Raw genomic sequence first — 24,277 nt, 5'->3', positions numbered from 1 at the left:
GGAGAGAAACATCAATGTGGGCTTGCCTCTCATGCGCCCCCTACTGGAGACCTGGCCCACAACCCAGGCATGTGCCCTGACTGGGAAAATCAAACAGATGACTGGTTAGCGGGCTGGCGCTCAATCCACTGGGCCACACCAGCTGGGGCCACATTTTATAATCTTACTTTCAAATTCCTAAAAAAATCATAGTTTAAATTTACCCAGAAATCAGTACTATCAGCTTAGAATGACAAAGGTGCCCTGGGCACCTACTCTAAAATACGTACTAATTTCACTGGAGGCTGTACCCTTACTCCTTATTAGGCCGGTCGCTCTCTGTGGAAGGGGGTTCAGCTGCAGAATAAAAGGACCAGGTAGGCGGAACACACCTGCTGGTCCTGACTTCAGACCTCCCCAAAGAGGGAGAGAACTTTAAAAACTCTACGGCACAATTATCATCCTGCAAGATGCCCTCATAAAAAGGAAAACCAGTGTCAACATCCAAAAACGTTAAACTTTTTGGGAGTGAAGGAAGGGGAACTGGCATCTCGCAAGTCACTGAGCTGTTTCGAGTGGCACTGGAGGAGCCTGGTGGGCCCGCTGGGTTCCAAAGGAGCGGCTTCGCACGTGAGGAAGGAAACGGACTTTCCAAAGGCCGGCTCCCCCACGCTGCCACGTGCCCGCAAGTCAGGCTCCTTTCCGAGATTAACGGTCATAACTAATACCAATCTTTCACACTTGCATTATTAGTTTTCAACCTTTCAAACCAGTGAAAATTTTGGCCACACTAGAGATGGCTCCAAACGAACTACGCCTCGGGCAGGATTCACTCCACACAGCAGTGTGAATGGAACTGCAGGCTGAGGGGCACTTTCGTGGCTAGCTTCTGTTTTTGGGGGTGAAGGCTGTGCGGACGCCTTCCACTCTCCGGCACGCGTTCATCAGGAAGGTGCAGAAGCCGCTCCGAGAGGCCCCGTGCGCTGCCCTCATCATGTCCCCTGGCAGTCACCGCCCACAGTGAGCAGGCGGCCTGCCAACCAGCAGCACGCTGTACGAATGGCGGAGTGTGACTTCTAAAACGAAGTCCCAAAACAGCGCAGTTTGCAGCTGGCTCTGCCTCACTGTCTTGACCCGCACACCCTGGGTGAAGCCAGCTGCCGGATTGTGAGGACACTGGGACAGTCCTGCAGAGAACGCCCGTGAGGAGGGCCCGAGGCCAGCATTAAAGTGCGCTGCCCACCTATTCGAGCACCTTAGCCCTGGACCCTCCCGGCCCAGCCAACATCCTGACTCAACCTCAAGGGACCCCTGGCCTCCTGTAAAACACGGGGGCTGGCACATGGCTGAAACATGCCATTTTTGATGACAGTTTAAAATATATACATATATCTTAAGAAATCATCTCACGCCTCCACTTAACCATTATGGCAATATTGGTTAGCAAACACATCTCCTTAGCCCGTCTGTTAAAAACAGCCTGTGAAGTACATACTGGCACAAATTATTCGCTACGAGACCTCAGGCGGAGGGTCCACAAGGCCATTAGAGAATGAACATAAATCAGTGAGTGTTAATGACACTATCACACCTGCAACCTGATCACCATCTCCCATAAATGATTCTAGACTGTAAACCAAACCCTTCAGGGCAACGCCTGTCATGGAGAGAGGAGCGATCTGGAGCCACAGACACCCGAATTTAAAGCTGCCATGTCACTGAGCTGGGGAGCCTCGGTTTTCTCATAGAAAAAAAAAATGCAAAAATTTCTCACGATTATTATGGGGATAAAAATGAGTAGCACATGGTAAGCATTTAATCAAAGCAGTTACAATGCTGTAGCAGCAAGGAACAAGTTTAGTCAATAATGCTACCTCGTTAAATACTACGGTTTATTCACATTAGACTTTTCTGAAATAGCTCTCCAACCTCAGCGTGGCTTCACTGGAAATGGAACCAACACGATCTGTGATAGGAACTGCTATCGGCGATGTGACTCACGTCGGGCGGAATGCGAGCGCTGTCCCGCACCGAGCTCCCCTCCACCGTGAAGTGGTGCACCTGGCCGTCGCCGTCGGTGAACACGAAGTGCTCTCGCGCGGAGATGTTCTGACTGAGTTCCGACTTACTCTCCGCTTCCTGCAACAGGCTTCAGGATAGAAATACGACAAAAATATTTCATTTCCCTAGAATGACACCCATAATTCACTCACCCCACATACAGATGCATTAACAGGAGGTCCAAAACCATAAAAAAGGCTGAGGCGAGTCCAAGGAAAACTGCGGCCACCCCCAAACCACCACCACGAGCGCGCGCCCGCCCCGCCCAGGGGAACGTGCTGCCCTGCCCTCTCCCAGGCAGAAGGGAGGCCCTGTGCTCACCGTCCTTCTCTGGGGCGGCTTTTCCTTGTAGATTGGTGGGGGTGGGAACAATACATAAATTTCAAATTCTCAATATATTTTCTTTGGTGTGCATAAGTGACAATATGCTCTCTCTGTACATTCAGTGTTACGTCTCTTTGAATTTCAGAAGTTCAAGTTTACGGCACAGAGCGATCATTTCACTAATGGCTGTTACTGCATAAGTCAGTGGTTTTCAACTTTTTTCATCTCAAGGCACACAGAAACTAATTACTAAAATTCTGTAGCACATCAAAAAATACATTATATTGTTTGCCGATGTGTCAAAAGAAATAGGTATATTTTGATTCATTCACACCATACGGCTACCGTTGTGTTGGCTGTTGTCACTTCTTTGACAGTCTAAGGGAAAAGAGGCCTGTGCCCCTGACTACAGTCAGGTATCACACACTCTGGGAACTCCTGTGGCCCACCGGCTGGAGATCCCTGGTGTAAGTACTGGCTGCACTAAGCAACACGATAGTTAAATGAGTTCTTCGGTGATGCGGGCGTGCACGAAAATACCAAAGTATGTTCGAAACCAGAGTGCAACCCGCTTCTAGAGATGCCTTCGGATGACACCCGTTGAGCTCCCAGCCACGACATGGGCACTGCACATGAGGCCGCAGGAAAGGGCGTGCCGCACCTGATCACGGACGACTCGGCGATGCTCAGCTCTGTGTCCGAGACCACGGTCTGGCGGGCCATGGCCTCGCGGGTGGCCAGCTGCTTCTTTCGCAGGCTCTTCAGGTTGTGCGACGGTGACCACTCCTGTGAAGCAAAGACAGACACACCTGGAAGTGCTCGGTCTCCTTCCTTCTAGAACATCTGGGCACACTTGCCACTGCTCAGCTTCACTTACTACTGTTACGCATGAATTTACCATTTGTTCTTAGAATTTATCTTTTTATAGAAAGGCTGAATGAATACATTTTAGTTAGAGCTTAAGATAGAAGGCTTCAATGGCAAATTTCCCCAAAGTCTAACATTCTGGTACTTTACGTTTTTTTACAAAATGAAAACAGTACCTTCAGTGATGGCATCTTCTATTCCCTCCCCCCACCCCCACCCCCTCAGGGCCCAGGGCGAGACGATCATGTTCTACAGTCACTGCCATTGTCACCCACAGGTCCACCTCGAACCCTCATTTCCTCTATTGATCCCTTTACGTGCCCACTGACTTTAATGCACTTATCTAACACCCTCTCAGATGTGCACACTCTTACCATGCAGTTATTTTACATGCGTGTACTGGTAACTTTCACAGATGGTACTGTGTGGTCTGCTGCATCTGTTTCGAACTCTTTTCGCTCGGCACAGTGCGTCTAAGTCCCATGTCTACTGTTTCTACACAGCGTCACGTCCCACACGTGCGCCCACCAATCTCCAGTCTGCCCTCTCAGCAAAGCACGCCCAGATCGCCTCCAAACTCCCCTCACGACAAAGGACACTGCAGCAGCACCCTGACGGAAGTCCCCTCCCAACCAGGAGCTGGAGGGCTGCGGCACAGCGGAGGCCGTGTTTGCCCAGGAGCAGCTGGACGGCCTCCCTGGGCCACACTCCTGCCAGCAGTGCGTGAGGGTTCGGACCGGCCACGAGACCCCCGAGTCTGCTGCTGTCTGGCTGGCCCTCCAGCTCGCGCTAGTCTAAAAGACGTATCATGCTTATTTCACATCTCACACCCCTACGGACTGATGAGTTGGACTTATCTTTACTGCGTGTTGGCCTGTCAGGTTTCTCTGGCACTCACTAACAGATCACACACGTGGCCCATCTTTCCATTGGGTTCCTGTCTTTCCACTATTCACGGGCAGGGGCTCCCATAACGCCAGTCCCCTTGAGGTGTCAGTCCCCTGACCGTCTCGGGTATGGGAAACTTTCTATCTCCAACTTCTCTTGCATATTCAACATTGATATTGGTGTCCATCATTGAAAAGAAAGTACCAATCGTGACCTAATTAAACACATTAATTTTGGGGGGCCTTTTGGGTTGATTTTCTGATGTCCCATCCTGCCCCTACAACACAAATATTCTTCTACATTTGATTACATAAGTTTATAGCTTTACTTTTTTACATTTAGGTCTTTAATCCTGTGGAGCCCACCTCTGAATACATTACGTAGAGATCCAGTATTTTTCTCTGTAAGGCAAGAGTTTCCCCAATACTCTTCTCACACGACAGTCCTCCCCAACCCCCCCATATATGTGCTCCTTGACTGTATATTAACTACCCAAATATTCAGGGGTCTGCTAATGAGCTCTTTATGACACTGGTTCATTTCCTGTTTTGAGCCAATACAACACTGCTCTTATTTCTCTGGTTTTGTCAACTGTACTACCTCATGCAGAATGGGCCCAACCCCCATCTCCCACTTTACTCTTCTTTTTTTCAAGGTTCACTTAGCTATTATGACCTTTAGTCTTAGATAAACATTTTAGAGTGTGCTTATCACACTCTTCAAACCGTCTAAATAAAACCTGAATCGGAACTGCACTCCCGTAGTATCAGCTGAACGCATCCAGGAGTGAGAGTCAGCTCTGTCTACTTAGATCGTCTTCTCTGAACGCACGTTTTCAACAAGCAAATACATGGCAGCAACGATTTCAATTCAAGGTAAAGAAACTTATTCACTACATACACACACACACACACACACACACACAACTAAACTGTTTACTTTTTAAACTATAACTTACCAAAGCAGTTATTCCAGGGAAGTTTTTGGACATTTCTCTGAGAATGGTACAAGTCCTAACATCCCACAATTCCAGGGGTTTATCTTTGAATACGACTGCCAAATACTGCCTAAAATAAACAAAATTACTAAATAAGCCCCTTTGTGCAAAATTTCCACCATGCGTAGTACGAGTAAAAAGTTCAGTAAGTCAAACACCTCAGGTGACTCACTGTAAACAAAGACAATTTAAACTATCTCGTGGCCCTCGTGATCAACAGTCACCAGAAGGCAAAGCTCCAAGACGACCTTTGAGGGCCGCACAGCCCCATCAGGCAAGACACTCAGCTCAAGAGAATCAGAAATCAGTTCGCATTTCAGGGCCACAAATTAGTTCCCTCCTCCCGAGGATGCTTTCTCATTCGGGACATGAGGATTACCACCACCCACCTGGATGGGTCGAGGGCAGGGTAGGGTAAAAGTTAAGTGAAAAATTACATAAACTTTCCATCACGCTGATATGAAGAACATGTGACAGAGGAGGAAGATCCTGGTATGCAGTGCATCAAAGGACCTTGATTCTCCTGCTCAGGACCAAGTCTGCCGCTTGATAATTAGATTATGTGGCCTCAGACAAACCATGTGACCTTTTTGAACTTTACACTATTTATCTTTAAAACGGTGTTAAAACCTATCTTACCTACCTCACTGGATGCTATAAGGATAAAATAAAAGGGGCAGCACACATGAAAGAATTTTGTAAGTCATGATGGATTACTTGAATGCAATGACACATTTTTATTATAACTGATATAAAGACATCTAAAAGCTTGTGTGTAAATAACCAATGTAAGACAGAATCTGGTACATGCTATAAAGATTCATTATAGGAGATTTATTTTGAAAACAGAAAAGTGGCATTCTAGGCAGAGTTACAAATATGACAAATGGCAAAAGACAGGAAACAACACAGGGTGTTTGGTGGGCGGGGGGGAACTAACGCACCATCTGAAACGCGGAGTGAGAGCAACCAGCATGAGAATGAAGATAAAATGAGAATTTCGGATCACTTCATAAAAGATCTGAGACGCCAGGCTAGGGTGTGCAGAAATTAATTCTGTAGACCAGTGGGTCTCTAAAGGTTTTACAGCAGGGGGATGATGTGATCAGCTGTTTTAAATTTATTAATTTAGCAGGCAAGGCTGACCGGAAGAGAAGAGACCAGAGTCCAAAACGTTTGAGCAATTCTCAAATTTTTTAGTCTCAGGGCTCCTTTGCATTTAAAAAAAATCATTGTGGACCTCCTGCAAACAATTTTGTTTATATGGATTATAACAATTGCTATTTTGCATATTAGAAATTAAGCCTGATAAATAAAAACTATGTTCTTTCATTTAAAATGAAAAAAAACTAGCAAGATGGTCAATTTAAACATAAGCCACAGTGATAACTATATTAATATAAATAATTTAAATACTGCAATTAGAAACAGAGATAGTCAGAGCAAGTAGAAAAATAAGCCCCAATTATATGCCTACAAGAAATTAACTTGAAATATAAACACACAGGTAAGTTACAAGTAAAAGGCTGAAAAAGATACACCATGTCAACACTAATCTAGAGAAAGCTGGAAATAAATTAGATACACTAATTATAGAAAGCTGGAGCAGCTATACTTAACAGACAAATCAGACTGACTGTTGAACAAAGAATTTTACCAAAAACAAAGAGGTAATGATCATTTCACAATGGTCAATAAATCAACTAATCAAAAGGATGTAACAAGACTAAATATTATGAACCTAATAGCAGAGGTTTAAAATACCCAAAGAACTTGAGATCATCAAAAGAGAAATAAACCCACAAAGTTCAAAATGTCAACACCCATTTACCTTTTAGTGAGAGAGAGAAAAGCAGACACAAAATCAGGAAGGAGAACCATAAACCACAGCAAACCAACATTTGCAGAACGTTCTACTCAACAACAGAAGAACACGCAACCTTCTCAAGTGCACATGGAACATTCATTAGGACATACCACACATTCCGGGCCATAACAATTACATGAATTTAAAAGGACTGGAATAATATAAAATATACTCTCGGATGCTCACAGAAACTAGAATGTAAGAGGAAAATATCTGGTAAATCTTCTAATGTTGTGAAATTAAACAATGTACCTAATAAAGATTCTATGAAAATTTAAAAGTATTATATAGTAAATTAAAATTCACCATATCAAAAAAATGTAGGGTACAGGAAAAATAGTGCTTACTACAGTATTAAATTCTTATATTAAATCTTTCTTTAAAGAAAGACCTTAATTCAATAATCTAAGGTTCTACCTTAAGAAAAATAAGAATGTATTAAATCCAAAGAAAGCAAAAGGAAAAAAAAGACAAGCACCACAATCAGTGAAACAGAAAATAGAAATCAAAGAAAAACTAATCCAAACAGGTTTCTTTATATTGATCTGAAAACATCAATAAAATTGATCAACACAATTATTGATAACAGAAATGAAAACATCACTCAGATTACAGACATTAAAAGAATAAGAGAATATTATGAACAAGTTTATATGTATAAATTCAACAACTTCAATGAAGTGAACAGATTACTTGAAAGACACCAACTACTAAGCTCACCGAAAAAAATTATATAAATTATATTCAATTTATTTCATAAATAATAGAGCTCTTCAGGGTATATCTAACCCAGAGCTCTATATCCATGAAAGAAACTGAATTTATACTTAAAAACTTTTCCATAAAGAAAATTCTAGGCCCAGATGGGTTCCCTGGTGAATTTCCTAATTAAGAAAGAAGTGATTGACTCTGAAGACTTCCGCCAAGATGGAGGCATAGGTAGAGACGCCATGCTTCCTCACACAACCAAGTTTAGAGACAACTAAATAATAGCAACAGAAAACACAGCCAGAACACAGAAAATTGAACTTTTCGGAAGTCTGATAACAACAAATTCTTCAGCCTGACTGGTAAGAGGGTTGAAACCAGCAGCTGGCAGAGCGGGTAGCACAGGAAAACTCGGTCAGACGGACTCATGTGTGCGGAATCCAGGCGCAGGGTTGGACCTGGTGGGCAACTCAGCAAGCAACTGCGGGGAAACAGCGAGAGAGCAGGGCTGCGGGTTGACTGTGGTCACGCATTCGTGTGTGGATAGACGAGCGAGGGAGTGAGCAATTGGATGAGAGCCAGCAGCCCCAGCGGCAAGCGGCAGCGGAGGGCGCCACCACTTCCCCACTCTAATCCCGCCTCCGCATACAGTGTCATAATCCAGCGACCTAAGTGGCCCTGTCCCGGTGAACAACCCTAGGCTCTGCTCTTCACCCAGCTGCGAGAAACAGCAGAGGGGGCCGCCATTTCCCCGCTCTGACCCCGCCTCCACATACAGAGTCACAACCCAGCAACCTGGGAGTCCAAGTCTCCACTCCTCATACTTAACGGGCGCAAACAGACCAAAAATGGCTCAAGAAGATCTCAAAGCCCCAGAGCCTATAAATCTAAGCGATGAAGAAATAGCAAAACTCTCAGACGCACAGTTTAAAACACTGGTGATCAGGATCCTCACAGAACTGGTTGATTATACCCACAAATTAGACAAACATATGAAGGCGAAACTAATTGAAATGAATGGAATTGCACAGGAAACCAATAGCAATGAAAAGGAAACTGGGACTCAAATCAATGGAGTGGACAAGAAGAAAGCAAATAATGGCCAAACAGAAAACAGTGCAGAAGCAAGAATTCAAGGAAATGAAGAGAGTCTTAGGAACCTCCAGGACATCTTTAAATGGTCCAACATCCGAATTATAGGGGTACCAGAAGGGGGAAAGGCACAGCCACCAGTGGAAAACTTATTTGAACAAATAATAAAGGAGAATTTCCCCAATCTGGCAAAGGAAATAGACTTCCAGGAAATCCAGGAAGCTCAGAGAGTCCCAAAGAAGTTGGACCCAAGAAGGAACACACCAAGGCACATCATCATTACATTAGCCAAGATTAAAATGAAGGAGAGAATCCTAGAAGCAGCAAGAGATAAGGCGACAGTCACCTACAAAGGAGTCCCCATCAGACTGTCAGCGGATTTCTCAAAAGAGACCTTACAGGCAAGAAGGGGCTGGAAAGAAGTATTCCAAGTCATGAAAACCAAAGACCTACAACCAAGATTGCTCTATCCAGCAAAACTTTCATTTAGAATGGAAGGACAGATAAAGTGCTTCTCAGATAAGATCAAATTCAAGGAGTTCATCATCACCAAGCCCTTATTATATGAAATGTTAAAGGGACTTACCTAAGAAAAAGAAATTAAAGAAACATGAACAGTGAAAGGACAGCAAACTCACAGTTATTAACAACCACACCTAAAACAAAAGTAAATTAAGAGGACAGCTAGATCAGGTGTGAACAAATGAAGATCACATGGAGGGTTAGCAACAGGGGAGTGGGAGAAGGAGAAGAGGGGAGAAGGTACAGAAAATAAGTAGCATAGACAGTAGATAGAATATAGATAGGGGGGAGGGTAAGAATAATAGGGGAAATACAGAATCTAAAGAACTTGAGACGTGTTCATGAACTAAAGGGGGGAATGGTGGGGGAGGGGTGTGCAGGGTGGAGGGGAATGAAGGGGGGAATAGAACAACTGTAATGGCATAATCAATAAAATAAAATAATATATTAAAAAAATAAACAAATAAATAAACACAAAAATGACAAAAAAAGAATCTGCCAAAATTCAATGCCTATTCAAGGACACAAAATTTCAGTAAACTAAAAATAGAAAATTTCCTTCATTTAATAAAGAGCATCTACAGAAAATACCATGGTCAACATTACGTTTAATGCTGAAAGAGAAATGCTTTCTCCATCAGATCCAGGAATGGAGCAAAGACAGCAGCTCCCATCGCCTCTATTCCGATCCTGCACTGGCGGGCCCAGTCAGTGTGGGGGAGCGGGAGAAAAGGCCTCCAGGCGCCCCCCAGACCTGCACTGGAGGGCCCAGTCAGTGTGGGGGAGTGGGGGAAAAGGCCTCCAGGCGCCCCCAAAAAAGACACAGACATCTCTACTGGCAAGCAACACAACTGGAAAATTTTCTACATAGAAAATTCTAAGGAATCAATAAAAATGCCACTAGAATTAAGTTTAGTGTGGTCACAATTGTTATCAATAAATTATTTCAGTATACAAGTAGTGAATAATTGAAAATTGAAATTAAAAAGGAAAAATACCATTTATATAGCATCACAGAAAAAAACATTAACAAATGATTTTGTAAAACCTATACACTGAAAACTACCAAGAATTTTTGAAAGAAATTAAAGCAGACCTAAGTAGATAGGTACACCATTTTCATGAATCACAAAACTTTAAGACGTCAGCCCTTCCCGACAGTGACCTTCAGATAAACGCAAGCCCATAGGGAGCTTTCCTGGCTAACCTGATAAACTGTATTTTACATGGAAATGCAAAGATCCCAGATAAAGTAATTTTGAAAACTATTTTAGAGAGCTTACTACTTCCTTCTTTAATCTTTTGATTGGTTTTCATTTAGTCCTTATTTTTAATAATCCTGTCTTCCATGTATACTCATTTGTTTCTGAGGAACAAAACCTCAGAAACCTTCTGCGCTTAAATCAGTATTAATTATAAATAAATAAAAGAAATTCTTTTACTTTATAAAACCATCCTAGGTGGAAGTATGTGAGAATATCATCGTTTAACAAATAGCATTTTCTTAGTGGGTGATAGGATTTATGTCAATAAGCTATAGAACCAAACAGGGTTACTGGTTTTACCAATCTAATGAGACAAGATCAGTACAAAAGCAGCCTCATCTTTGTAGAAGTGGAGAATTGAAAGAGATAGCAACTTAATTTCACAATTAAATTCTCTTCTTTAAAAAACCACTTTATTTATTTAGTTTTAGAGAGAGGGTTAGGGAGGGAGAAAGAGAGGGAGAGAAACATCAGCCTGCTGCCTCTCACCTGCCCCCAACCGGGACCTGGCCCACAACCCTGGCCCACAACCCAGGCATGTACCCTGACCAGGAATCAAACCAGAGACCTTTTGCTTTTCAGGACAATGTTCAATCAACTGAGCCACACCGGTCAGGGCAAATTATTTTATCTCTGATATGGCCGTATATCACCATTTGCTAACATTGAGAAGTTCTATATGGATTTTAGCATATTCTCACTTTTCTAAAGATGAAAAAAGAAACCTTGAGATTCCACTGTGATAACACCACACATTTTTTTTAGGTTGACACTTACTTCAAATGAGATACTTTAATCATTTCGATGGGTGATTCATCATTGCCTCGTTCACCTCGAAAAGCAATGCTCCTCCCTTTAATTGTAAACATTAAAGAAAATGTGAAAAAACAGCACACAGATCACATAATAAAACAAGAGCTACACAAACGTGATTTGATCAGGGCCAACCCTCTACTCTCCCGTTCATTCTTGTTTGCTTCTGTTTCTAATAACCAAAATTCAGAAAGTATTCTCAAAAGTACTACAAGTTAAAGAACAATAATATATTACTTATATTCAAATATCTGCCTGTTATGTACGGTTACTTGTCATGATACGGAGCTCACTGCTGTCCCCTCCCGCCTTGGAGGGGTGGGTGCTAGTCCGCCGCCCGCCTTACAAGGCACAGCTATTAGAGTCTGCAATCTATGCATTCCTGTCACACTTTAAAAAGTCAGTAACTCTTACTTAGACATCTGTTCCTCCAAAATGGACTGTAAAAGACAGATTTATCTAAGTCCTGAGATTCAGCTGATAAAAATAAACAGGTTTTTTTTGTTTGGTCCTTTTTGTAAATGACTAGAGAACACCATTTCACCTCTGGGCTACTGTGCAACCAGAGAGGCCAGTCTGCTGGCAAATCAGGAATGTGGGACAGAGGTCACGTCCAGTGAAACTAGAGCGACACTGGTCTGTAGAGGTGGAGCCGATTCCTAGAGGTTTCGTAACATACTTCGATAAGCATGTCAGTTGTTCTTAATTATGTCTTGTAGATACATATGGAGAATATAAAGAAGCAACAATATACTTCACACACACACACATCTATTGGTTAAAACCATCTACATACGTTCATACTGCTACACACCATTTTAAAGAAACCATAATTTTGTAAAAAAAAATTTTACTTGAAGTCAATGCATGTGCTATAACATAATTTGAACTCTTCGCCTTACTCTATTTTCAAGTTTTTCATTTCAAAACTCTTTGGGTTATACGGTTTTAACAATTCTAAACAAGTTACTCTAATGGAAGTTTCCTATTGTAAAATCTTTAAACTCCCAAGTTAACTTTCCGTATTCAGTCAACCAGAAACTATCAAAGTTTTAAATTTGAGCACTTAAAAATAACCCTTACCTATAAGTTTCTTCAGGGTTCCCTATAAAGTCAGTATCTTGAAACAGAATCTCACAAAGTTGAACTACGAAGCTTTACTTTAAACTGTGCTTTGGTTATGCACAACAATGCACCCGAAAGAAGAAGTGCTACGGTGTTTACTCATGCACCTGGCTGTTCAGGCCCACGGTGCTCCATTTACCGCACACTCGGGTCAGCACAATTCGCATGCAGACAGGACTGAGCCTTTTCTAGGACACCTAATGCACAACCGGATATGAACACACCGACATACAAACACAGAATACAAGAGCAGTGAAAGAAGTCCTTGAGGACGTGCTCACAAACGACAAAGTCTTCGATCAATGTGACAAACAGTCCTTCACTGTCCAAACACACGAACCTGTTGGGAGGTCGACCAGCTGAAGCTCATTCCTCACCAAGCCCACGTTGTTAGGCGTTGAGGTGGCGAAAGAAAGAAAGCCAGTCAAGCTTGTCCATTCAATGCCTCTGTCGTGAAAAATTAAACCAAGATTAGCATCTTTTTAGTCTGAAAAATGTATTTGAAAACTAAGTGTTCCCTAAGACCTAAATACACAAGTTCCTTAAGAAATAATACTAACATGACCTTTATTTGAGACTATATTCCATATATTTCCAACGTCTATGAAATTATTTCTAGTGTAGCTCCAACTTTACCTCCAAACAATGACAACAAGATAGTTTAGTTATCAGTATTTGCAGCAGCACTAAATAACTTAAAATCTGGCGAAGGGGAGGGCCGCATCACAGCGGTTTCTGAGAACTCCACTGCTTACAACTGAGTGGTACAGAAATATTCTAAGCAGACTTCTTAAAGTTGAGTACACTTAGGAATTTCATCCAATTTTATCAGAATTCTTAGTTAGGGAGCAGAAATTCCTGAAGAAAACAATACAAACTGGGCCGTGAGGCTGGAAGTGGTTCAGAGTTCAAAGGGTATCACGATGAGAGAAAAGTCTCAAAGGAAAAGACCAAGGACAAGACAGTGACTACCACCCCAGTGCCCCGGGAGCCCCTGCAGGGGAGCGGCAGGAGGCAAGTCCACCTGTTTCCCAGTGAAGTAACTGGACAGTGGTCACCACCACGGCTTGTGGAGAACGGGAGAGGGAAGGCACAACGGCCAAGCGGCCATCAGAGTCACAAGAGGAAGTGAGAAGCACCGCACACCACCCTGCACCAAGCACACGGTAACAGAGGCTGGCGGGGAGGGAAAGCTAAGCCTCCGTTCTATTGTGGCTGCTCGTCAGCGCTGATGGGACTGCTATTTTTAAGTGTCTACAGCTGCTTTCTCGATACAACAGCAGAGCTGAAGAGCTGGGACAGAAATGCTATGGCCTGCAAAATGTGTACTCTCTGGTCCTTTACAGAAAATGTTTTCCAGCGCCTGATCTAATTCATCCACTTCTACTCCAATTTGAATGCAACTGCTCAATTTAGCTTCAAATACTGAACATGTCTCTCGTTTGCCAACAAGATACAGTGGCTTCCTGCATCACATCCAAACTCCTGTAAGTGACCTTCGAGGCCGCAGGGCCGTCTGTCTCATCCCACCTAACCAGACTTCCCTCTCGATCAACTGGACCCTGTCTGCTATTGTACCCACAGTAACTTTCCCCACTGACCCTTGTGTATCCGCTTACTTGTCTTTCCTCAAAGTGGCAAAGGCAAACCCAAGCAAACGGAAAATAGTATTTGCAATAGTAGGGAACTGCTGTAGTTATCAAGGGTTATAATTCTTTAAATGTAAAACTGTCCAAACACTCAGATAAGGCTGCTTAAATCTGAGTGCCCTCGAGAATCCGCAAGCCTGCAGTGACCTCTCTCTGCCCCCTCCAGTTACTACTGGAGGGTGAGGCCCAGCTCCCGTGGGTCTCTCTTCGCCTTTCCTTGTCTGCTGTGCAAGGACGACGCTGAGTGAACTCGGACTGCCCGTCCCAGAGCAGACACTGCGTGCAGTGGGAATTTTCATGGTTACCACGACCGCTCTCTGTCAACCTCTAACTCAAGCCCTGTTTCCTCGTGAGACCTCCCCATTTGCTAAACTCAAACCACACCTATAGTGAACACGACACAATTTAGTTATTCACTGGAAAAGTCCCTGGGTCTGTGGTTCGCCTCGCCCTAACATGTCACTCATGAAGTTTTCTACTCAGAGTGAACAAAAGGACAGAAGAATCATGTCAGACTTACTCTGCTCTTTCTATAAACCCGACACTTTCAGTCAGACATTAAGAAACCCTAAGACCACAGCCCTGACCGGTGTGGCTCAGTTGGTTGGGCGTGGTCCTGCAAAGCAGAAGGTCGCTGGTTCAATTCCCAGTCAGGGGCATGCTTGGGTTGCAGGTTCAGGTGCATATGAAAGGAAACCAATCTCAAGAAAACAATACAAGTGTATTGTTTCTCTCCTTCTCCTACCCGCTCCCTTCCCCTCTCTCTAGAAATTAAGAAAATCTTTAAAAAAAAATTAAAAAGAAACCTTAACCCCACAGAAACCTTAAGACACACCCTCCCGGTCTTGCTGTGCGAACTACTAACTGCTCCCACCTGGTGGTGACGCCACTGTGTCCCGACACTAACAATTCCGTCCTCCCTTTTCTGTCCCTTAGTTTTAGAAATGCACCCATGAAGCACCCAGAAACGCCAGTGGCTGTGTGAGGCACTGGGAGCACAGCTGTGGATAAGATCACGTAATTTCCGTCCTTCTGCAGTTTATAATCTAGCGGAAGAGATGATACAACTGCATCCTCCCTTACCTATTACGAAAGAGCATGGTGCAGAGTTCAACAGGAGCTTCCGAGATAAGACTTCATGAGAAAGCCCCCAGGAAATCTTATCTCGGGGGCCAGGCAAGGTTTCCAAGAGCATTCAAGCTGGCTCCAAAGGGCAAACGGGGTTTTGCCTGACAGCCTGCACGGCTAAGGAGACGGTGTGATGGGCCGGCCCGGACAGACTGTGCTCCCTGAGAAGGGGGCGCTGTGTCCCGTCTCCTCAGGCACCTGACAGGCACTAGTGGGTTCCGTCGGGTCCGAGAAACGATGCTGAGAAAAGCCCAGCATTGTCTCCTGCGGTCATCAGTGCCACACACAGTCCCCAAGTGCCTTTCCCACTGTTAGTAAGGTGGCCCGGGGTCCAGAATATAGAACTTGGGGGGGCTGCTCATCTGCACCCCAGACAGCATGTCGTCCTGAGCAGGTCCCAGCAGCGGCTTGGGCATCCGTCCGATGCCTCCTGATTAACCGAAGAAAATAAAGATCAAGCTGGACTTCAAAGTAGATTCGATAAGAAGGGATTATTTCTCAAAAGAAAGAAAGAAAACTCTTTTCAAACACAGCTAAGCACCACAGTGCTCTACGGATTAGAAAGTTACTCTTTAGGTTTAAACTCTGCACTGAGCTCTACAAAAACCTCAGAAGAACAGCAGCTCATTTTCTGACTCAATCTAGATTCTTCTGTAGGGTTTCTAAGTATTGAACAGCTGCCACCTTGTCCGTGGGTGTCGGGGGCTCTGACCCCTGCAGGCGCCCAAGCTGGGCCTACCGGCCTCCCTGGGGACGCTACAGAACCTACTTCTCGGCGCTGGGTGGCTGGGGGCACGCACTTCCTGAAAGGCCTCAAAGTTCTAGGGTTGCATAAAACTAACTTCTGCAAATTTATGGACAGACAAAATAGAGATCATTTTCTTTCCACAAATCACTCAAATTTACTCAAAGCAATACTGAGCCAATCAATGTTCTCATACCATATAAACTACTGTTCTAATAATTTCCAATACTGGAAACAGTATTGGGTTATATTATTAAATCTAGTCTACTGGACACAGACACCAACTAATAATCTAAGAAAACCTACATGGATCACTCCATCTACTTCTAGGTGTCTTGCAACAGATTATAAGACTTAAAGATGTCTGCAGACATACGGAAGCCACTCAATACTTAGTTGTAAAGCGTAACTGGTGAAAACATCGTGGTTTTAAAAACCCACAGCAGATGCAGCTGTTTGCACTAGGCAGTCCCTGACCATGTGCGTGCATAGGATTCAAGTGTTTAACATCAAGTGGTTTTAAACAACACATTTAGTGCAGGCAGAAAAGCAACTTTCTGAAAGCTGGCCTTTAATATGCATGTGAATATCTGGAATGTACTGGGTTTGCTGCTAATAAGCTCGGCAGTTTTGATAACACATCTGTGAAATTTTCACAATGACTTTTAATTATAACACCATAACTGCATTAATTGACAAAGAAAGCAGGATTTTAGCATCTTCTTAGGTACCACCTCTGAATATAAAAGGTAAATTATTTTCAAAATGGCAATTAAGAGGGAAAATTCATACAAAAAAGGGAGCATATTTGTACGATCATTCACACCAGCCCGTCCCAGGAGTGGTCCCTCCGAGTTATGTGGTTTCCTGGGTAACAGTTTACAGAGACACCCAGTGTTACTCAATAACAAATACCATTACAGCGTGTGTGAGTCCCATGTTCTGTGACATCATGACCTGAGCCAGGGTGAGAAATATTACTTTAAGAAACGTAAGATTCCACTTTGGGTGGTGGGCACACAATGCAATGTTCAGATCATGTATCACAGACATGTATACTTTAAACCTACATGATCCTAATAACCAACGGCACCCCAATTTTAAAAAACAAAGAAACGAATAACTCACTGATAAATGAGCTCCTGTCTTTACTAAAAAACTTCAGCATTCAGAAAAAATTTAAATTTGCTTGATTTTCCAGAAGCATGTAGTATGAGTTCCTAACGTGAATCCAGTTCACTCAAATTTCTATCTTACTGTCAAAATGCTTCCTCTAGTCTACGTGCACCTGCCATGAGTATAAGAACTCGACTCTGAAGCCTAAAAGGCCTCGACGGAATTCCACCAGCTTTTCAGATTAGTCCACACCACTCAGCTGCTCCTGCTGTAAACTGGCAATCGCGGCGCCTCCTGCACACAACTGCAGCAGAGTCAATACGGTGATGCAGGCGAAGTGAGAACAGGGACCGACTCACCGGAAAGTTCTGACTGGTTGGTGTCAAGCCGGAAGCGGAAACGCCACACACCAACGGCAAGGATGAGGGCAGGCGGAGAAATGCCGGTGGGAAAGAAAGAAAGGGAGAGAGACGGCACCAGCAGCAGCAGCAGCAGGGCTGCGGCCAGGAAAGAAGAAAATGAGCCACATCACTGCGCCTCAGAAGCCCACCGCTTTGGAAAATGCTCCTCCATGTCTGCGTGACTGGGAGACACTGCGGGAGCACAGCACTGGGAGGGGATAGGCAGTGACCGGGCTGCAGGCACAACGACGCACCACAAGGCCATGCACCGCAAGGCACGAGGCCGTGTAACCCCTCAGAGACTCCCACCCCAATCAGGAGCTGCGATCCTTAAAGGGTTAACCCTCGCCTGTTCAGACAACGCATTTACTCAAGGGGAAGGTGTCCTATAAGTTCACTAAGAATTCTAACATATACATGGGACCTATCTTAATATAATGTACAGAGGACAAAATGGCCTATCATCAAAAAGTAGTGGCCATTTAATGACTTTACATTACACATGTGTAACTGCACAGTCCATCCTCGCTCAGGCATAAAAGGAAAGAGCCACATAGACAGCAACATAAGGCCCTGGGAAGACATGGGCGCACTTGACAATGGGGAGGAAGAGGCATTCCTCTGTCACTTTAGCCCTCCCTCACGTGTGTCTGCATATTCATAACAAAGATCCCATCTGAAAATGAAAAAATGAATGCTAGGCAGTCTTGGCCCTTTTCTGATGGTGCTTAAACAAAGAAATAAATGAGATTAATTATTAAAATGATTGTATTCAATTTTGATAAGCGGTCCTACTGAGGGATCTTTACAGAAATGAAAAACAAACCAAACAAACCTGAACAAGGAAACAAAGATTTCCAGTAAGAAAACAGCCTGAATCTTAGGAGAAACCAATTAAGATGCAGCAATAAAAGGGAGGAAGAAACTCTCCGCTGCATAGTGCCCTTTAGAAGAGGCAGACAGTCAGCACTCATCCTCGATCAGCGGAGCCGGCAGCTGGACATGAATGTTTACTACTGTCTCCAGTCGGACAGTCACCACTGCAGAGCGTTCAGTGGAGGACAGTCTACGCCACGTGGGTTTGTGACGTTGATGTCGGAGACACAGTGACATACTCACCTCACTTCACACGAGTGGATGCTTAACTCCTTGTGCAGCAGCCCGCTGGCGAGGTGGTACACCAGGACGGAGCCGTTACTCGTACCTGTGAAAACGGCGGAGGAGTACGTGTAAGGGGGTTCCCAATCTTCCCCACACAAGTCTTACCTCGAGACTTTAATCATTTTACAACATTTGTCTCTTATAAAAAGGACCAAAGCTATGTGATAAAAAAGACCAAATTCTCCTTTTACCAAAAATGAGCCTGATCTCATGTGCTCTGAGATCATATGTAAGTCAAAAGATAGATTTTCACAGAAAAATTTCAAAACCTAACAACACACACAATTTTAAGAAGCACTTTCCTAGGCTTTTTCATACAGGGGAGTTTACACTTTTTGAAATCTGGAATGTTGATTGTAACTAGTCTTCAAAAAGGACTCCTAGCAGAACGCATTGACCAGATTTTTCTGTTTTTCTTTATTTTCTTTACAAAGACTGTGGTTTGGTTTTGTCTTTTATATTAAATAAATCACAAAGAGACAGTCAAGTATAATGACTAACTGGATTTTTCAGTCAAAGAAGCTTGAGTCCAAGCCCTGGTTCTGCCCTTAAACTCGAACTTGACCATGCTAAATCTGTCATTCCTATCCTTTAAACATGGGTGTAACAGAAAACCTATCTGTTGGAGATGAAATGAGAACATAGACTCTTAGTACAGTACCTGGCACAAAGTACATGATTATTACTATTTCACTTATTACTGTAATTATGGCTTATAGTTATTATTTTGCCTAACACTTATGATCTCAGGTAGTGTGTCTAAAATTTAATTAGAAGGGACATGGCCATTCTTGAGAAAGTAATGTTTCAAACCTTAAACTGTTTTGTAACTTAAGCAAGAAAAGTGACCAGTATAACACATCAAACAATCACTTTCTCACTGCACATGACTTAAAGTGATTAATGAATTCATACAAAGCAATAAATGTAGAAATAACAATAAAACATAATGATAATAATAATAGAAGTAAAAATGGCAGGCAAATTTCAGTTTTAGCTTACTTGTTGAATTAAGCTTCAGAAACACTGTAAAACTGTTCTAGAGAAAACAGAGCATTACACTTGTTTCCACTTATCATCTGTGCCACAACAATACTTTTCTAGCACCGAGAAAGTATCTAAAGAATTACTAAAACTCTTCGGCTACCCGATCTTCATAACGACCAAATAATTTCCACATTCTGCAATCTGCTGATGCTGAGCCGGTGTTAGGTCCCCCTAACATCTAGGAGGACCCCGAGGAGCAGCAGCCCCCAGACGGACGCTGCTCCCCTTCACTAGTGACTCCGCAGAGGTACACTTTACATTACTTGGTTGTACTCTGTTACTATACTAAATACAATAAATGACTTGATATTCATTACATACCACTACAATATAGCTTATTCTACAACAGAAATCTCAGACCCTGACTTAGTTCTTATTATCTAGCTGGCCCAAGAAATAATTTTCTCCAAGAAATTGACAGAGTCCTAATAGGCAAATTAAATACACTGACCATGTACAGATATTGTACATTGACAAATCCTAATTAAAATCTCCTTAAGAAGTTTAATATGAATCAGTAGATTCTGTAGCAAAAATGAAACGTATTTGATTTATATAAATCTGGACATATAATGATTACTATTTAGTCCGTATGTACACTTGGACTATTGAATGTTAAAATTCAAATCACCTGCAGAAGATAGTAATAAAATAAGGCCCTGGGGGAAAAAGAATCCTGGTGTATAACGTTCAAATGAGCCATGGCTGCTCACAGGTGCGCCCTGAGCTGACACACTAGCATAACTCAGACACGCCAGCAGCAAACTTAAGTTCTCATTTTAGAAAAACAATATCACAAGTCACATGTTTATAAACCCTGGGAGGAAGCCAGAAGCCAAAAACCAGCATCTTTTTAAAAATGTTGACAATTTCAAGCAAGATACTGTTTTTTGAAATTTCTGAGAAATGAATTTTAACCTCTACATGTAATAGCAAATTAAATTTTTCTACAAAGGAAATCAGGTTACTCATCTTATTATAAAATTAATGTGACAGCAAGTTAAAACCCAGACTTATTTTTCTATCTACAACATAAAAATATGTAATGTCAACCTAAGAGGCAAATTTCAGCTGACAGAGACCCCAGACACTTTAAACAATTTTTAACATACAATTTTAGCAAACGAACATTGCTGTCACTAAACCACGAACTACAACTGTGCTACCAGTCAGCAAACACCCAGTGCAAAGGAACTGGCGCAGAAAGAGCCTGGGCGGTCCAAGGAAAGACGAGGAGCCCAGATTCTGCACCACACAAGGACTGTCCCCTGGCGTTTCAGAAGAGGACCTGTGGCGTCAGGGTCTCCACTGTGCCGCCTCGGTGGGCGAATTATCATTGTGATTAAAAATAAACAAACAGAAAGATGGGTGGACTCAAAGGACAGAAGAAAAAGGAAGAATATTTTAAGGTGGGTATTACATGATTTAACATAGCCTCTTCCTCTTTCTTCTTAAAGATAAAGAGAACTTTCTAGCAACTGCAAAGCTGCAAGTCTTACAAAATGTAGGGCACGTGTGAAGAATTTTTTCAAACCAGGCGGGACACTCACCAACAGCAAGCAGCGGCTGGTACATCTTGATGTTCTTGGTGGTCAGCGGCGGGCACATGCGCACAGTGAACTGCGGTGCGGGCAGTCCAGACAGCAGCCCCGTGAGCAGGAACTTGAGGTGCACTTCCTGCAGGAGGGAGTCCTGAGGGTGCTCTTCTCCCGCAATGGCACTCTGCCCTGATTGGTAATCAGAAACATCAATATATTCATTATAATGTATGCTGATATTCAAATCTAAAAAACCTTCTCGGTGGGAATCCTTTTCAGGCCTGGGAAAGCATGTTCGGGTCAAGCCAGTGGAGCGGAGCACTGTGGGGCTGCAGCTACACAACGGCTCTGTACTTGGCTGTGGGACTTACATGCCTGTCTGACATCTCACAAGTTACATTACTCCAGAATATTGCTCTCCAGAATTGCTAACCTCTGTCTTCTGAGACACACTTCCTGTCTCAGGAAGATGGGGTCTAAAGGAACGGGAAGTTCAACAGGTAGGCTCATGTTTGCCAACCCTCAGCTGACACACACAGCCAAAGTTCCTGGTATTATGGCACCAAAGACAAACCAGAGGACTTGGGTTAGCGGGCAGTTTCCATGGAGTGGGACGTTGCAGCACTTTGTAAAGCGTTACTTTCATTCATTCATTCATTCATTCATTCATTCACTGAGAGGGGAAGGGAAGGGGAAAGAGAGGGAGAGAAACATTGATGTGTGGTTGCCTCTTCTGCACCCCCTACTGGGGACCTGGCTCATAACCCAGGCATATGCCCTGACTCGCAATTGAACCAGCAACCCTTTGGTTCACAGGCCGGCGCTCAGTCCACTGAACCACACCAACCAGGGCGTGACACCACACTTTCAACTGGTGCACTTTGTCAAGTGCACACAGAACTGGCAATTGCAAACAACAGGTTCAAGGACTCATTCAGATTTCTAATAAGAAATCTTACTGTGTCTATACAATTATAAAATTAAGCTTTAAAGTTAAATGTGTTATACATAAATATGTAAAATTATATATCAAATACAACCTGTAACTGTCGAGAGTTAAGTATTAAATGGCATAACTTTCAGATATAATATTCATACTTAGGTTATCAAGTCTCAAACTAAAAAGATGACTCCAGTAAAAATCAATGTAACAAAATGTAAACATGAAAAATACAACAAAATCAACACCATTTACTAATAAGGGTATACAATTTTTTCTTCCTATAAATCACTTCTGACTACTGGGATTCAACAGTCAAAAATACATAATAAACTATATGTGAGTGTATATAATGTATCCGCATACAAATGTACAAAGGGAAAAATATAAATAGTTACCAGAGTGGGTGATGGGACTCTGACTATAATCTTTTGAGGCTGTAAAGTTATTTTAAAATCCATAAGATATACAGAAAAAAATGGTCATCTATTTAATGCAAATAAAATGACCCCTTAGGATCAATCCTACAATTAATATCAATCTCTGGTTATAAAAGATGGGGTCTAAAGGAACGGGAAGTTCAACAGGTAGGCTCATGTTTGCCAACCCTCAGCGTCTCAAAGTTGATTCCTGAGAACTGCCGTGTTTTGGTTCAAGCGTCTTCCACAGAGGCCATTCACAAGTAGAGCCGGTTAGGCCGTAATAAACAGCAGCTTTCACCCAATGGATACTGTTATAAATAAGGACTCTTATTTAACTGAGTTGCTTTCAACTATCACATAGTTGCTTTCAACTAAGTACATAGCAAATTTCAAATTAAAAGTTTCATTAAAAGTTTTAATTAAAATGTTTTTAAATGACAAAGCCCCATCTGTATAATACTTTTAAATCAACTACATTCTCAAAAACTGTTTTGCCATGTAATTTAGCCCAGGCTGGTGTGGCTCAGTGGACTGAGCACTGGCCTGTGAACCGAAAGGTCAGTGGTTCAATTCCTGGTCAGGGCTCGTGCCTAGACTGCAGGCCAGGTCACTGGTTGGGAGCGTGCAGGAGGCAACCAATTAATGTTTCAACTGGTGTTTCACACATCAATATTTGTCACCCTTTCTCCCTCCCTCCCCCCTCTCTAAAAGTAATTTTAAAAATCTTTTTTAAAATGTAATTTATTTTACTTAGATACCTAAAAAGCATAAAATTTCAACGTTTCATATTACTGATTAGTTCTGTGCTTGTGTGTGTTTGTAATTCTTTTCAATTTCATTTTTTTATCAAGTGCAGACAAGGTCAATTAACTCAGATAACTGTGTTACTGATAAGATGTATTTTGCAGAAGTATGTGTCTAAACTTCCTTATATGGACTTATGTCTGGAAGGTAAAGAGAAATAATTTTAAATATAAAAGTTAGTGTCATTGAGCAAAAGGATTTTACAACTTACAGGGATCATGCGAAAACCAAGGCCTGGCAAGGTCAGGTCTTGCCTAAGCCCCCGGAGGAGTAGCCAGGACTGGAGGCCATAGCCAAGGGCAGGTTCCAGACTTGGGTGAACGGATTCACATTCTGGCTCTTCTATTTACTGGTTGTGTGGTTTTGAGCAAGTATTTTTTTAAATCTCTCTGGGTCTCAGTTCCCACAAAGTGGAAATAATAATATTATATATCTTGCAAGATTGTTTGAGGTAATATACAAAGCATTTAGCTCAGCACTTAACATAGTAATAAGCACTCAATAATGTCATCTGATTTAAAAGATTAATATCTTTCTTATATATCATCTATCAACCATTTAAACAAAATAACTTACTAAAAATATCAATTTTAAATTACATTATGGAAGAACAAATAATGATTCAGAACAATTCTTTATAAACCATAGCCACAATTTCAAAAAAATTTGATATAAAAATTGCTTGGCATATTTACAATTTCTAGTTGTATAATATTAGAAATTGCAAATCTTCATTCTTTCTTTAATATACACTGGCCCTATAATAATTGAGTTGAAAGCAATATTTTATTTGCAAATTATTATCTGTTGAAAGAAAG

The 24,277-nt window shown here is 42.5% G+C and overlaps 1 protein-coding gene across 2 annotated transcripts in view; it reads right to left on the bottom strand.

Annotated features, from left to right (window-relative positions):
* WDR11 (WD repeat domain 11) overlaps positions 1-24,277 on the bottom strand; it is a 54,065-nt gene that overhangs the window by 16,847 nt on the left and 12,941 nt on the right. For both annotated transcript variants that reach the window (XM_053668476.1, XM_053668477.1), the window contains exons 10-16: positions 21,306-21,482; positions 18,667-18,751; positions 12,849-12,955; positions 11,348-11,423; positions 5,078-5,186; positions 3,026-3,150; positions 1,981-2,128 (exon numbers count right to left, since the gene is read on the bottom strand). In XM_053668476.1, coding sequence (XP_053524451.1) covers positions 1,981-2,128; positions 3,026-3,150; positions 5,078-5,186; positions 11,348-11,423; positions 12,849-12,955; positions 18,667-18,751; positions 21,306-21,482 — 827 coding nt within the window. The remainder of the gene's footprint in view (positions 1-1,980; positions 2,129-3,025; positions 3,151-5,077; positions 5,187-11,347; positions 11,424-12,848; positions 12,956-18,666; positions 18,752-21,305; positions 21,483-24,277) is intronic.

Source organism: Artibeus jamaicensis, unplaced genomic scaffold (assembly GCF_021234435.1).
Source record: "Artibeus jamaicensis isolate MK-2021 breed Jamaican fruit bat unplaced genomic scaffold, CSHL_Jam_final contig_490, whole genome shotgun sequence".
NCBI classification, from domain to species: Eukaryota; Metazoa; Chordata; class Mammalia; order Chiroptera; family Phyllostomidae; genus Artibeus; species Artibeus jamaicensis.
The sequence above is the reverse complement of the archived record's forward strand: the minus strand, read 5'-3'. Positions and strand labels throughout refer to the sequence as shown.